This window comes from Oncorhynchus mykiss, chromosome 12, assembly GCF_013265735.2.
Source record: "Oncorhynchus mykiss isolate Arlee chromosome 12, USDA_OmykA_1.1, whole genome shotgun sequence".
NCBI classification, from domain to species: domain Eukaryota; kingdom Metazoa; phylum Chordata; class Actinopteri; order Salmoniformes; family Salmonidae; genus Oncorhynchus; species Oncorhynchus mykiss.
This window is the reverse complement of record NC_048576.1, coordinates 88,771,155-88,787,193: the sequence shown is the minus strand read 5'-3', so window position 1 is coordinate 88,787,193 and position 16,039 is coordinate 88,771,155. Positions and strand designations below refer to the sequence as shown.

Here is a 16,039-nt window from a genome sequence, read left to right as displayed (position 1 = left end):
TTGTGTGTGTGTGTGTGTGTGTGTCGGTTGTGTGTGTGTGTGTGTGTCGGTTGTGTGTGTGTGTGTGTCGGTTGTGTGTGTGTGTGTGTCGGTTGTGTGTGTGTGTGTGTCGGTTGTGTGTGTGTGTGTCGGTTGTGTGTGTGTGTGTGTGTGTGTCGGTTGTGTGTGGGTGTGTGTCGGTTGTGTGTGTGTGTCGGTTGTGTGTGTGTGTGTTGGTTGTGTGTGTGTGTGTGTTGGTTGTGTGTGTGTGTGTCGGGTGTGTGTGTGTGTCGGGTGTGTGTGTGTGTCGGGTGTGTGTGTGTGTCGGGTGTGTGTGTGTGTCGGGTGTGTGTGTGTGTCGGGTGTGTCGGGTGTGTCGGGTGTGTGTGTGTGTGTGTGTGTGTCGGGTGTGTGTGTGTCGGGTGTGTGTGTGTGTCGGGTGTGTGTGTGTGTGTGTCGGTTGTGTGTGTGTCGGTTGTGTGTGTGTCGGTTGTGTGTGTGTCGGGTGTGTGTGTGTCGGGTGTGTGTGTGTCGGGTGTGTGTCGGTCTGTGTGTGTGTGTGTCGGTCTGTGTCGGTTGTGTGTGTGTGTGTGTCGGTTGTGTGTGTGTGTGTGTGTGTGTCGGTTGTGTGTGTGTGTGTGTCGGTTGTGTGTGTGTGTGTGTGTCGGTTGTGTGTGTGTGTGTGTGTCGGTTGTGTGTGTGTGTGTGTGTGTGTCGGTTGTGTGTGTGTGTGTGTGTCGGTTGTGTGTGTGTGTGTGTCGGTTGTGTGTGTGTGTGTGTCGGTTGTGTGTGTGTGTGTGTCGGTTGTGTGTGTGTGTGTCGGTTGTGTGTGTGTGTGTGTGTGTGTCGGTTGTGTGTGTGTGTGTGTCGGTTGTGTGTGTGTGTCGGTTGTGTGTGTGTGTGTTGGTTGTGTGTGTGTGTGTTGGTTGTGTGTGTGTGTGTCGGGTGTGTGTGTGTGTGTCGGGTGTGTGTGTGTGTCGGGTGTGTGTGTGTGTCGGGTGTGTGTGTGTGTCGGGTGTGTGTGTGTGTCGGGTGTGTGTGTGTGTCGTGTGTGTCGGGTGTGTCGGGTGTGTCGGGTGTGTCGGGTGTGTCGGGTGTGTCGGGTGTGTGTGTCGGGTGTGTGTGTGTGTGTGTGTCGGGTGTGTGTGTGTGTCGGGTGTGTGTGTGTGTCGGGTGTGTGTGTGTGTCGGGTGTGTGTGTGTGTGTGTCGGTTGTGTGTGTGTCGGGTGTGTGTGTGTCGGGTGTGTGTGTGTCGGGTGTGTGTCGGTCTGTGTGTGTGTGTGTCGGGTGTGTGTCGGTCTGTGTGTGTGTGTGTCGGTCTGTGTCGGTTGTGTGTGTGTGTGTCGGTTGTGTGTGTGTGTGTGTAGTAGAGGTCGACCGATTTAATGGTTTTCATTACGCGAATGCAGTAGAAGCCAAGGTAAATTGCTAGCTAGCATTAAACTTATCTTATAAAAACCATCAATCATAATCACCAGTTATAACTACTCATCCAGTTTAGCAGGCAATGTTAACTAGGTGAAATTGTCATTTCTCTTGCGTTCATTGCACGCAGAGTCAGGGTATATGCAACAGTTTGGGCTGCCTGGCTCATTGCAAACTTATTTGCCAGAATTTTACGTAATTATGACATACATTGAAAGTTTTGCAATGTAACAAGAATATTTAGACTTAGGGATGCCACCCGTTAGATAAAATTCTGAACGGTTCGGTATTTCACTGAAATAATAAACGTTTTGTTTTCGAAATGATAGTTTCCGGATTCGATCATAATAATGACTAAAGGCTCGTATTTCTGTGTTATTATGTTATAATTAAGTCTGATTTGATAGAGCAGTCTGACTGAGCAGCAGCAGGACCGTAATCATTCATTCAAACAGCACGTTCGTGCGTTTTGCCAGCAGCTCTTCGCAAGCACAGTGCTGTTTATGACTTCAAGCCTATCAGCCTAATGGCTGGTGTAACCAATGTGAAATGGCTAGCTAGTTAGCTGGGTGTGCGCTAATACTGTTTCAAACGTCACTCGCTTTTAGATTTGGAGTAGTTATTCCCCTTGCACTGCAAGGGCCGCGGCTTTTGTGGAGCGATGGGTAGCGCTGCTTTGAGTGTGGCTGTTGTCTATGTGTTCCTGGTTCGAGCCCAAGTAGGGGAGAGGAGAGGGACGGAAGCTATACTGTTACACTGGCAATACTATAGTGCCTTTAAGAACATCCAATAGTGAAAGGTATATGAAATACAAATGGTATAGAGAGAAATAGTCCTATAAATCCTATATTAACTACAACCTAAAACCTCTTACCTTGGAATATTGAAGTCTCATGTTAAAAGGAACCACCAACTTTCATATGTTCTCATGTTCTGAGCAAGGAACTGAAACGTTAGCTTTCTTACATGGCACATATTTTTACATGGCACATATTACTTTCTTCTCCAGCACTTTGTTTTTGCATTATTTAAACCAAATAGAACATGTTTCATAATTTATTTGAGGCTAAATTGATTTGATTGATTTATATTAAGTTAAAATGAGTGTTAATTCAGTATTGTTGTAATTGTCATTATTACAAATAAAAAAACTGGCCGATTTAATCGGTATCGGCCTTTTTGGTCCTCCAATAATCGGTGTCAGTATCGGCGTTGAAAAATCAAAATCTGTCGACCTCTGTGTGTGTGGGTTGTGTAGGTGTGGGTTGTGTGTGTAGGTGTGGGTTGTGTAGGTGTGGGTGGTGTGGGTTGTGTAGGTTGTAGGTGTGGGTTGTGTGGGGTGGGTGTGTGTGTGTGTGTGTGTCTAGCTTGTGTGTGTCGGTCTGTGTAGGTTGTCTGTGTAGGTCAGTTGTGTGTGTCGGTTGTGTAGGTCGTGTGTCAGTTGTGGTGTTCGTCAGTACTAAATGTGACTTTCAGTAAGGGCGTGTTTGTGTATTGTGCAAAGGCAGGACTGTCGTCCGTTCTATTCCTGGACTATATTTGGACAATTGGTAACTTTTGACAGCCACGCTAACAGTCAGGCAGGCTGATGGTAAACTGGCCTGAGCCTTTATCTCACTCTGACTGCCGTTTTGACTATCTGTGAATTGGATACTATTCTGTTCTGTGGGGACTTTCCCTTCATTTTAATGTTGACAGCAACAATTCGATTTTGACACTGCCGTCTTATTTTTTTTTGCGAAGCAATGCTTCTGCCCGGTTGGAGTTTGCCAGGTATAGAAGGTGTTTGTAGTGTAGAAATCGTTTGATGGTAATTTGTTCATTTGTATGAGTGTTTTTTCCTTTGGACAGTTTCTTGTCAAACGAGCACAACAGACAACTCATGACTGAAAGTTACTGAGAGAACAGGTGTAGAAACCACGCCTTCTAAACTACATTTTTCTCCCATTAGACCTGGTGTCGCTGTTCGACCTGGAGAATGACCTCCCAGACGAGCTGATCCCAAATGGGGACCTGGGTGGCCTGATGGGCATGCCCTCCAACGGTGCCCCTGGCGGTGGGGGAGGAGTGCCTGGAGGAGGTCCCCGGGGCCTGGGCTCTATGGTCCCTGACGCTGCCGCCAAACACAAGCAGCTGTCTGAGCTCCTGAGAGCGGGCGGTGCTGGGTCCGGTGGCATGGGCCCTATGATGGGGAAAGTCCCCATGGGCCAGGGCTCGCCCAACCAAGCCCAGAAAGGAAGCCCCGCCAGCGGACAACAAGGCAACGGCTCCATGGTGGGCTTCAACCAGGCCATGATGAACAGCCATGGACACGGGATGCCGGGCCAGGTGATGAACGGGGCCCTGGGGCCGGCAGGACGGGGCAGGCTGGGGCTGCAGCAGTACCAGGTCCAGGCCATGCAGGGTGCTGGGGGGGGCGTGGGGCCGGGAGGCAGCAGTGTGCTGGCTGAGACTCTGGCTCAGGGAGGAGGGCAGATGGGAGCTCACAACGCCATGAACGCCCAGCAGGCTAGCAACATGAATAAGGTGAGTGTTGGTGCATGTACTGTCTGTGTACTGTCTGTTTACTGTCTGGCTTCTCTCGAGATCGAGGGTTTTGACTAGTCTGGTCAGGAAAACTCATTGTCTGGCTTCACTCGGGACCGAGGGTTTTGACTAGTCTGGTCAGGAAAACTCATTGCCATGGCCTATGATTTGTGATTGTAAAACTGGAGTAAATACATTGGTCATTTATATGTACAGTACCTGTCAAGTTTGGACACATTTACTCACTCAAGGGTTTTTCTTTATTTTTACTATATTCTACATTGTAGAATAATAATAAAGACATCACAACTATGAAATAACACATATGGAATCATCTAGTAAACAAGAAAGTGTTAAACAAATGAAAATATACTTAATATTTTATATTCTTCAAAGTAGCCACCCTTTGCCTTGATGACAGCTTTGCACACTCTTGGCATTCTCTCAACCAACTTCACCTGAAATGCTTTTTCAACTGTCTTGAAGGAGTTCCCACTTATGCTGAGCACTTGTTGGCTGCTTTTCCTTCACTCTGCGGTCCAACTCATCCCAAAACATCTCAATTGGTGTTTAGGTCGGCTGATTGTGGAGGCCAGGTCATCTGATACAGCACTCCATCACTCTTCTTTTTGGTCAAATAGCCCTTACACAGCCTGGAGGTGTGTTTGGTCAATGTCCTGTTGAAAAACAAATGATAGTCCCACTAAGGGCAAACCAGATGGGATGGCGTATCGCTGCAGAATGCTGTGGTAGCCATGTTGGTTATGTGTGCCTTAAATTCTAAATAAATCACTGACAGTGTCACCAGCAAAGCACCACCTCCTTTGTGCTTCATGTTGAGAACCACACATGTGGAGATAACCCGTTAATCTACTCTGCATCTCACAAAGACACGGCTATTGGAACCAAAAATTGGACTCATCAGACCAAAGGACATATTTCCACCAGTGTAATGTTCATTGCTTGTGTTTCTTGGCCCAAGCAAGTCTCCTTTTCTTATTGGTGTCCGTTAGTAGTGGTTTCTTTGCAGCAACTCGACCATGAAGGCCTGATTCATGCAGTCTCCTCTGAACAGTTGTTAAGATGTCTGTTACTTTAACTATGTGAAGCATTTATTTGGGTTGCAATTAATTTATCCTCTGCTGCAGAGAACTCTGCATTGTCCTTTCCTGTGGCGGTCCTCATGAGAGCCAGTTTCATCTTTGCGCTTGATGGTTTTTGCGACTGCACTTGAAGAAGCTTTCAAAGTTCTTAATTTTCTGTCTGAAAGTAATGATAGACTGTCATTTCTCTTTGCTTATTTGAGCTGTACTTGCCATAATATGGGCTATCTTCTGTATACCACTCCCACCATGTCACAACAACCGATTGGCTCAAACATGAACTTTTAACAAGGCAAATCTGTTAATTGAAATGCATTCCAAGTGACTACCTCATGAAGCTGGCTGACAGAGTGCCAAGTATGTGCAAAGCTGTCAAGGCAAAGGGTGGCTACTTAGAATAATCTCAAATATAAAACAATTTTTGGTTACTACATGATTTCATAGTTTTGATGTCTTCACTATTATTCTACAATGTAGGAAATGGTACAGATAAAGAAAAGTTGTGTCAACTTTTGACTGGTACTGTATATTTACCTTTTATTTTATTATATTCATCCAGGCTTGACACAGATGGGAGTGGGAAATGATGTCCTTGCTTTACTGTGTCCCACAGTCTTCCCGTGCTCTGGGAGCAACGCTTTCTAAATGGCTTGTTCATGGCATCATGGCTGTCTGTTTCATGCGTGCTTTGCATCAGTACATCTGTCTGTCCAGATAGGAAGCTTGTTGTTGGTTTGGTGACAGAATCGTTGGTACAGCTCTGGTATCCCTGCTCATATCACTGTTGAGCTATGAGATTCAAAGTCATGTCTCTGTTTGGAACAGGGATTCCCTGCTCAGTGTGAGTGTGCATTGTTCTTGTACCGATTGAGCGCTATAATCCCTGTTGGTCAGTACATGTACACATGCATCTGTTGGGTCTCTCTCTCTGATGCATCCTTGTCTCCATCCATCTGTAATCCTACCCTGGGATTTTTGGAGGAACAGGACACCCAGCTGGGGTGTTGAATACATCCCTCCAGAACAGCAGAAGTGACCTTTCATAGCATGTTAGGAGCACAGGCTGACCTCCGAATAGTCTTTTCCAATAACAGGATTTTTCCTATAGCTACTGTAGTCAGAGGTCTCCATAGCGGATCAATGCTAACATTATCTACTGGATTCCCTTGCTTGGCTTAGCTGGTTGGAGCAACTGGAGTCAGCCTGCTGTCTGCTCTGAGGTCGGTGTATAGGTGTTCCCCCGCCTGTCTCGCTTGTAGGTAAGGCTGAGGCTAAAGCATGGAGAGTTAGGCCCATATATTTAATTTGAATGCTATGGTTAGGCCTGTAACTTGATTCTAGCTTGGTATTTCATTAATATCCCATAGACTTAGGCCTACTATTTACCTGCTTCGAGTTGTTTTGGAATGTGGATATAGGTGGGTGAAGGGAGATTGTTTGTACTGATGACAAGTCTGAGAAAGCATAGTAGTGTTTAGAGAAAGACAAGCTTTATCTGTTGATTTGTGAAAAGTGCGTAGTAGTTGTGTGGTAGTGCTAGTTTCAGGGATGTCTATGGATTTTCTCTGCTACTGTTGTGGTTTGACAGGAAACTACGGGGAAACCAGCTTGCTAGTTCATACAGACACGACACATGCAGGCTGTCACCACATAAAACAAACCCCCGGGCTCGCTGACACACGTGACTGTCTGGCATTGCTTTCTTACACAGTACTGACAGGGAGTAACATCATGTCTCCAGTTCTCTGCGAATGTTCCATAGTTAGGCCCCAGCAACAGTAGCAGGGTCAACCCTGGGTGTATCTTCACCATCCAACCTACTGCCAGGAGAAAGAGGGATTTCAAGCCGTGGAGGATAGTGTGTACATGCCATGGTACGTTGGTTAGGCTGTGGTTGCTAGATAAAAGAGCTGGCTCTGGCAGTATTGACATTGCACAGCTGCCACAAGACTAACGCATGCTGCTGAAGTGTGGCAGACACCAGAGTGTCAGTCCTGCGTTCTTAGTATCTGTCTGAATCAGAAGCAGGTTAGGGGTCAATTCCATTCATTCAGACAGTAGACCAAACAAAAATCCTCATTCCAAATGTTTCTAATTGAAGAGAAAAGTAATTTCAGTGTACTTCCTGAATTGAAATATAATTCATCCCCACCTTGATGAGCAGATGTGCAACAGTACTTGTGCAAACTTCCAAAATGAGTGTGCTACATGACATTTATCATGAAGTCACCCAGGTGGCCCACACAAGTAGCCCAAATGTACCCAAGTGGCCAAATTGGTGAAGTTATACATTTTGAATGGAATAACTATATTCAAAATACCAAAATATTTGGAAGACCCTCAGTCCTCTACACAATATTGTGCTGCTGATGCCAGGTGCCACAGCAGTCTCTTTCTGCTGTAAAGCAGAGGGTCACCAAGCTCGTGGTGCAGGTGATGGGGAACTTCATTTAGCAAAGAACACAGCGACGCCTCCATGCTGTGCCCTTTTGGCCCTGAGGCACATCCTTGCCTGCAGAAATACATTTAGGCAGATGAACACCACTTGTTGCAGGAGCTGGATGAACCAGCTTCAGTGGGGGATGGACACCTTGGCACTGGGGGCTCCCATTCGGAGTCAGTGTCACTGTGAAAGAAAATGTTCAGTTAGAATAGTTTCACATATGAGCCCTGTATCAACAGGTATAATAAACAGAAATGTATAAAGTACATAAGGTTGAATATATTATGACCTGCTAGATCTACTGTCTTTTATATTATGACTTTTCAGCTAGATCTACTGTCTCTATTATATTATGACAGACCAGCTAGTTCTGTCTTTATTATATTACAACAGACCAGCTGTATCTACTGTCTCCATTTCACGTTGGCCATTGTTGTGGGCCTGCCCTCCCATCAACAGCCTCAAATAGGCGATTTCATTTCACAAATAATATTTAAACCAGGGTACTTAGTGGCATGTAATTTATAAATCCATATAATTTAAACCAGGGTACTTAGTGGTATGTAATTTGTAAATCCATATCATTTAAACCAGGGTACTTAGTGGCATGTAATTTATAAATCCATATCATTTAAACCAGGGTACTTAGTGGCATGTAATTTATAAATCCATATCATTTAAACCAGGGTACTTAGTGGCATGTAATTTGTAAATCCATATCTTAATTTAAACCAGGGTACTTAGTGGCCTGTAGTTTGTAAATCCATATCATTTAAACCAGGGTACTTAGTGGCATGTAATTTGGAAATCCATATAATTTAAACCAGGGTACTTAGTGGCATGTAATTTATAAATCCATATCATTTAAACCAGGGTACTTAGTGGCATGTAATTTGTAAATCCATATAATTTAAACCAGGGTACTTAGTAGCATGTAATTTATAAATCCATATAATTTAAACCAGGGTACTTAGTGGCATGTAATTTGTAAACCCATAGCTTCATTTAAACCAGGGTACTTAGTGGCATGTTATTTGTAAACCCATATCTTCATTTAAACCAGGGTACTTAGTGGCATGTAATTTATAAATCCATATCATTTAAACCAGGGTACTTAGTGGCATGTAGTTTGTAAACCCTTATCTTCATTTAAACCAGGGTACTTAGTGGCATGTAATTTATAAATCCCAAAACTTTCCCTTTGGTTCAGCTGTTTAAGACGGTCCCCTTTTCTAATTGAGGCCGGAATAATGATCAATACCCTTAGCTTGTAGGGAGGCAGGGTTGCCATGGTGTTAGGACTTGTAGTGCCTTGCCATGGTGTAGGGACTTGTAGTGCCTTGCCATGGTGTTAGGACTTGTAGTGCCTTGCCATGGTGTAGGGACTTGTAGTGCCTTGCCATGGTGTAAGGACTTGTAGTGCCTTGCCATGGGGTCGTCTTCATTGCCAACCCGTATGGCGTACTTGTGTTCCACTAAGCGGTCTTGAAGGCGTCTCTTTGTCCGTCCAATGTAGAACACCTTGCACTGTGGACATTCCAATCTGTAGATGACATGAGTGGTTTTACAGTTAATGAAGTGCTTGACGGAATACTCCATTTTAGAAGCTGTCAACAGAAGACTTTTCCTGTGCGATAGTTCTGCAATGGTGGCACTGGTTGCACGTAAAAGAGCCTTTGGGTTTGTGGTCTGGCCATGAGACAACTATTTGAAACAGAGACAACCACAACCTGGTATACTCTCAGGTCTGTCGTTGTTTCCGTTAGCTACAGTACTGCTACCAATGTCATTCAAAGAAATTCAAGCGGTACACCCCTGGTTTGGCATAGGGCATGTGAACTCTCTCATTCTCTATTTTGTTTTCTTTCTCATTCATTCTCCGTGAGTCCTCTTTCTCTCTCGCTGTCCCTCTAACATTCTCTTCCTCTCTCTAGTTTACCTTCATTATTTTTCTTTCTCCTTATTTTCTTCTTTCTCTTCCAATTGTGTGTGTGTGTGCTGGCCCTCCCTGGCCCCTTGGCTCATAATGGAGCTGTAAATCATGTTAAGGGGTGTGTGTGTGTGGAAGGAGAGAAAGGAGGAGGAGCGAGGGATGGAGAGAGGGAACGCGGCTATTTCAGAGGCCGTCTCCACATCTGTCTGGGGTGTGTTTTGAATATATTACTTTTTAGTGCATGTTCGCTTTAGTTAGAAGTTGGGAGTTGATTCCCCTGCGCTGTTGTGTGTGTTTTATGCTTGGGTGGTATACTGTATACTGGAGTATTTTGAAATGCCAACTGTATAATCTTCAGTACCGGTATGATAAAAAGAGTGTGTGTTGGGGCGTCCTAAAGCTGTTGTGACTATGGAAGATGTGCTAAATAACAGCTCAGGTAGGAAGGAGTGTGTGTGTCAGAGCTAGGGAGGGTCTAGAGTTGGCCTGCGTGTAAAAAGCTTGAAGTGTGTTAGCCAGTCAGTAAGCGTGTGCGTGCCTGTGCTAGCCCAGGCGCGTGAGACCGTTTGTTTGTGGGAGACTAAAGTGAACGTGAGGCAGAGCGGAAGTTGGCGTTTCAGAGCTCCACTGTATGTAGCGGGTGGGGCAGACTAGAGCTCAGCTGTTGAGCGTGGCTACAATGCTGCTGGTCTCCGGCTCTTTCATCTGTCTGCTGGAGCGCTGACAACGGCAGGAGAGCCTCCTCCTCGCCACTAAGCACAGCGGAGCACAGTAGAGGAGCATGCTGCTAGAGCAGAGCAGGCAGGGCTGTGTACACATGCACACCAGGAGAAGGATGGACTAGAAATGGGGATTAGGTCATTATGCTCGATTGCTAGTCATCCAACATACTGAAGTGGCAATCAGCAGTTGAAACGATAACAAATGATCTCCTCGCCCCTGTTTCGGTAAAAATCTGAGGGATTGGGCTGGGGAAATGTAATCATTCTCCAATTCAAAGACTGAGCTATGGATGCAAGGACTATCTTTGATATCAAAAGTATAGTTTTAACCATGATTTGTGGCTAAACAGTGTTTGTTTACATTTAATTTGTTTACAAACATTGGGGTAAACAACCTTATATTTTGGGTTCTGATGGGGTACGACATTGTAAACTAATGAGGTATTTATTGGGTAAATATCATAAAGTCCAAAAATGGGATGAGGTAACTGCTGATGGCTGAAGACCTGAGCTATACACTGACAAAACATTAGGAACGCCTGCTCTTTCCATGACATAGACTGACCAGGTGAATCCATGACATAGACTGACCAGGTGAATCCATGACATAGACTGACCAGGTGAATCCATGACATAGACTGACCAGGTGAATCCATGACATAGACTGACCAGGTGAATCCATGACATAGACTGACCAGGTGAATCCATGACATAGACTGACCAGGTGAATCCATGACATAGACTGACCAGGTGAATCCATGACAGACTGACCAGGTGAATCCATGACACAGACTGACCAGGTGAATCCATGACACAGACTGACCAGGTGAATCCATGACACAGACTGACCAGGTGAATCCATGACATAGACTGACCAGGTGAATCCAGGTGAAAGATATGATCCTTTATTGATGTCACTTGTTAAATCCACTTCAGTGTAGATGAAGGGGAGTAGACGGGTTAGAGAAGGATTTTTAAGCCTTAAGACAATTGAGACATGGATTGTGTACGTGTGTCATTCAGAGGGTGAATGGGGAAGACAAATGATGTACAGTCCATGCATAAAGTATTCAAACCCTTTTCCACATTTCGTTACATTACAGCCTTATTCTAAAATGGATTAAATAAATGTTTTTCTTCATCAATCTACACACAATACCCCATAATGACAATGTGAAAAAAGTTTTTCACATTTTAGAAAATGTATTTTTATTTACATAAGTATTCAGACCCTTTGATAATAGACTTGAAATTGAGCTCAGGTGCATCCTGTTTCCTTTGATCATCCTTGATGTTTCTACAACTTGATTGGAGGCCGCCTGTGGTACATTTAATTGATTGGACATGATTTGGAAAGGCAAATACCTGTCTATATAAGGTCCCACAGTTGACAGTGCATGTCAGAGCATAAACCAAGTAATGCGGTTGAAGGAATTGTCCGTAGAGCTCTGACAGGATTGTGTCGAGGCACAGATCTGGGGAAGGGTACCAAAAAAATTCAGTGGCCTCCGTCATTCTTGAATGGAAGAAGTTTGGAACCACCAAGACTCTTCCGAGATCTGGTCGCCTGGCCAAACTGAGCAATTGGGGGAGAAGGGCCTTGGTCAGGGAGGTGACCAAGAACCCGATGGTCTCTCTGACAGAGCTCCAGAGTTTCTCTGTGGAGATGGGAGAACCTTCCAGAAGGACAACCATCTCTGCAGGACTCCACCACTCCATCAGGCCTTTATGGTAGAGTGGCCAAACGGAAGCCACTCTTCAGTAAAAGGCACATAACAGCCCACTTGGAGTTTACCAAAAGACACTTAAGGGACTCTCAGAACATGAGAAACAAGATTCTCTGGTCTGATGAAACCAAGTTTGAACTCTTTGGCCTGAATGCCAAGCGTCACGTCTGGAGGAAACCGGGCACCATCCCTACGGTGAAGCATGTTGGTGGCAGCATCATGCTGTGGGGATGTTTTTCAGCGGCAGGGACTGGGAGACTAGTCAGGATTGAGGAAAAGATTAATGAAACAAAGTACAGCGAGATCCTTGATGAAACCTACTCCAGAGAGTTCAGGACCTCAGACTGGGTCGAAGGTTCACCTTCCAACGACTCTAAGCACACAGCCAAGACAACGCAGGAGTGGCTTTGGGACAGTCTCTTAATGTCCTTGAGTGGCCTGGACTTGAACCCGATCGATCATCTGTGAAAATAGCTGTAGCGCAACGCTCCCCATCCAACCTGACAGAGCTTGAGATGATCTGCGGAGAATGGGAGAAACTCCCCAAGTACAGGTGTGCCAAGTTTGTAGTGTTTTTACCCAAGAAGACGCAAAGGCTGTAATCGGTGCTTCAACAAAGTACGGAGTAAAGGGTCTGAATACTTTTGTAAATGTGATCTTTCAATCTAAACCTGTTTTTGCTTTGTCATTTTGGGGTATTGTGTGCAAAACAATGTGCAAAACAAGTCTCCATTTTAGTATAAGGATGTAACATAACACAATTAATACTTTCCGAATGCTCTGTAAAGGCCTTTGAATGGGGTGTGGCAGTAGGTGCCAGGCGCACCGGTTTGTGTCAAGAACTGCAACGCTGCTGTTTTTTTCACGCTCAACAGTTTCCCGTGTGTATCATCAATGGTCCACCACCCAAAAGACATCCAGCCAACTTGACACAACTGTGGGAAGCATTGGACTCAACATGGGCCAGCATCCCTGTGGAAAGCTTTCGACACCTTGTAGAGGCCTTAGCCTGAATTTGTCAGGGCATGTGGAGGGCAAATGGGGTTGCAACTCAATATTAGGAAGGTGTTTCTAAGGTTTGGTATACTCATTGTAGATGTCATAATTGCATGTTTTAAACCTTATTGGTCATATTGGAAGATCAACATTTGTGTTTTTTTTTATTTATTCTAAAGAGATTGTAGCCGCGCACCTAACTATTCTGTCCATGCCTGCAGCAGATCTTGCACCACCCATTGTCTCTGAAATAGTGTCTTTTATGTGTTCAACTCACATTGAAAAGCTAGTCAAGGAAGTTTAATGATGGATAGATAAATGGATGGGATTTGGCAGCCACTCATGGGTAAATGTTTCTTTCATACCTCTGTTTCCTTATTTGCCTGATTTTGGGTTTGGCAGTTATAACGATGGGGGGGACAAAGACCTGTTGAAATAAGTCACATTGCATCTGACCGCTCTCTCCTATTTTCATCCATTTCAATGAGCTCCTCCACAAGATCCGACATGTATAATCATCTACAAGTAACTTGTAAGACATATACTTTCGCAAGGCACTGTATTCGGCCCCCTTGAACTTTGCGACCTTTTGCCACATTTCAGGCTTCAAACATAAAGATATAAAACTGTATTATTTTGTGAAGAATCAACAACAAGTGGGACACAATCATGAAGTGGAACAACATTTATTGGATATTTCAAACTTTTTTAACAAATCAAAAACTGAAAAATTGGGCGTGCAAAATTATTCAGCCCCTTTACTTTCAGTGCAGCAAACTCTCTCCAGAAGTTCAGTGAGGATCTCTGAATGATCCAATGTTGACCTAAATGACTAATGATGATAAATACAATCCACCTGTGTGTAATCAAGTCTCCGTATGAATGCACCTGCACTGTGATAGTCTCAGAGGTCCGTTAAAAGCGCAGAGAGCATCATGAAGAACAAGGAACACACCAGGCAGGTCCGAGATACTGTTGTGAAGAAGTTTAAAGCCGGATTTGGATACAAAAAGATTTCCCAAGCTTTATACATCCCAAGGAGCACTGTGCAAGCGATAATATTGAAATGGAAGGAGTATCAGACCACTGCAAATCTACCAAGACCTGACCGTCCCTCTAAACTTTCAGCTCATACAAGGAGAAGACTGATCAGAGATGCAGCCAAGAGGCCCATGATCACTCTGGATGAACTGAAGAGATCTACAGCTGAGGTGGGAGACTCTGTCCATAGGAAAACAATCAGTCGTATATTGCACAAATCTGGCCTTTATGGAAGAGTGGCAAGAAAGCCATTTCTTAAAGATATCCATAAAAAGTGTTGTTTAAAGTTTGCCACAAGCCACCTGGGAGACACACCAAACATGTGGAAGAAGGTGCTCTGGTCAGATGAAACCAAAATTGAACTTTTTGGCAATAATGCAAAACGTTATGTTTGGCGTAAAAGCAACACAGCTCATCACCCTGAACACACTGTCAAACGTGGTGGCAGCATCATGGTTTGGGCCTGCTTTTCTTCAGCAGGGACAGGGAAGATGGATAAAATTGATGGGAAGATGGATGGAGCCAAATACAGGACCATTCTGGAAGAAAACCTGATGGAGTCTGCAAAAGACCTGAGAATGGGACGGAGATTTGTCTTCCAACAAGACAATGATCCAAAAAATAAAGCAAAATCTACAATGGAATGGTTCAAAAATAAACATATCCAGGTGTTAGAATGGCCAAGTCAAAGTCCAGACCTGAATCCAATCGAGAATCTGTGGAAAGAACTGAAAACTGCTGTTCACAAATGCTCTCCATCCAACCTCACTGAGCTCGAGCTGTTTTGCAAGGAGGAATGGGAAAAAATGTCAATCTCTCGATGTGCAAAACTGATAGAGACATACCCCAAGCGACTTACAGCTGTAATCGCAGCAAAAGGTGGCGCTACAAAGTATTAACTTAAGGGGGCTGAATAATTTTGCATGCCCAATTTTTCAGTTTTTGATTTGTTAAAAAAGTTTGAAATATCCAATAAATGTCGTTCCACTTCATGATTGTGTCCCACTTGTTGTTGATTCTTCACAAAAAAATACAGTTTTATATCTTTATGTTTGAAGCCTGAAATGTGGCAAAAGGTCGCAAAGTTCAAGGGGGCTGAATACTTTCGCAAGGCACTGTATTCATATCTATACCTAGCCTGTGTTAGGTTTTAGGTGCTCCCTTGTTTACTATCACATGTTGTGATGTTGTGGTTGAGAGATGGCGTGATTTGGTGAGGCCTTGTAACAGGGGCCACTTCCTCTTATCTCAACCACGGAGAGACAGATGTCAACCGGCAGACCCACCATTGCATGTCATTCTCCCTTTCTAGACAATCCCCACAGAATCAGTGCTAAAACACCAGGCTCTTTGGTATTGTGTGCAGTAGGGAAACCTGTGGCTGGGCTTTGCAGTGTTGGGGCCCAATTTCATTTGAACCCAATAGGTTAGTTTCAGTTTTACAGTCCCAAATCATACATTGTCCTGGTCCTTCATGACCCATTTTGAAACTCATGAATAGAGACCTGGTTCACCTCAGAGATGGTCCTAATCCCTTGTCTCTCTGTAGATGGGTATGGCTGGCAGTCCTTTTGGGCAGCAGTACGGTCAAGGCGGGGCCCAGCAGCAGATGGGGGTGAACGCCCAGCAGCAGCTCCGGAACAAGGCAGCCCTTGCCAACAGCCTGCCCCCCTTCCCCAGTGACCTGAAAGGGGCCAACAGCCTGCCCCCCTTCCCCAGTGACCTGAAAGGGGCCAGCAGCATGCCAAACCTGGTAAGTTCCTCCAACTTTGTAGAAAAGGAGAAACGCAAACCTGTGGTAAGTTTACACGATGACCTAAACGGAGGGTTCTGGGAAAGATCTGTTTCCATTTGGATCTCGAGCCTCTTCGTCTCGCCCCCTTAAACAGTTGGAATCCGATATCTGTCTGGGGGCCACAAAAAATCAGCTCTCAGATCTGATGTGGTCCCCATGCCTTTGGGTTTCAGACTTGTAACCTTGCCCCTACCCTCTTGGTGTTCTCACATATGAAAGTACTGACTATACAAAAGATATGTTGGAATCTCCACTCAGTTTATCAGAGGGTTAAGTGAAGCCATCATCATATTAATGTGCACACCTACCTAGTCCTTTCAGATGTTTGAACATTGAAGAGATTAGATTA

The 16,039-nt window shown here is 44.7% G+C and overlaps 1 protein-coding gene across 4 annotated transcripts in view; it reads left to right on the top strand.

Annotated features, from left to right (window-relative positions):
* The window catches only part of LOC110485267 (histone lysine acetyltransferase CREBBP), a 97,225-nt gene that overhangs the window by 28,212 nt on the left and 52,974 nt on the right, over nucleotides 1–16,039 (top strand). For all 4 annotated transcript variants that reach the window (XM_036939091.1, XM_036939089.1, XM_036939088.1 and 1 more), the window contains exons 2-3: nucleotides 3,356–3,930; nucleotides 15,445–15,648. In XM_036939091.1, the coding sequence (XP_036794986.1) occupies nucleotides 3,356–3,930; nucleotides 15,445–15,648 (779 nt within the window). The remainder of the gene's footprint in view (nucleotides 1–3,355; nucleotides 3,931–15,444; nucleotides 15,649–16,039) is intronic.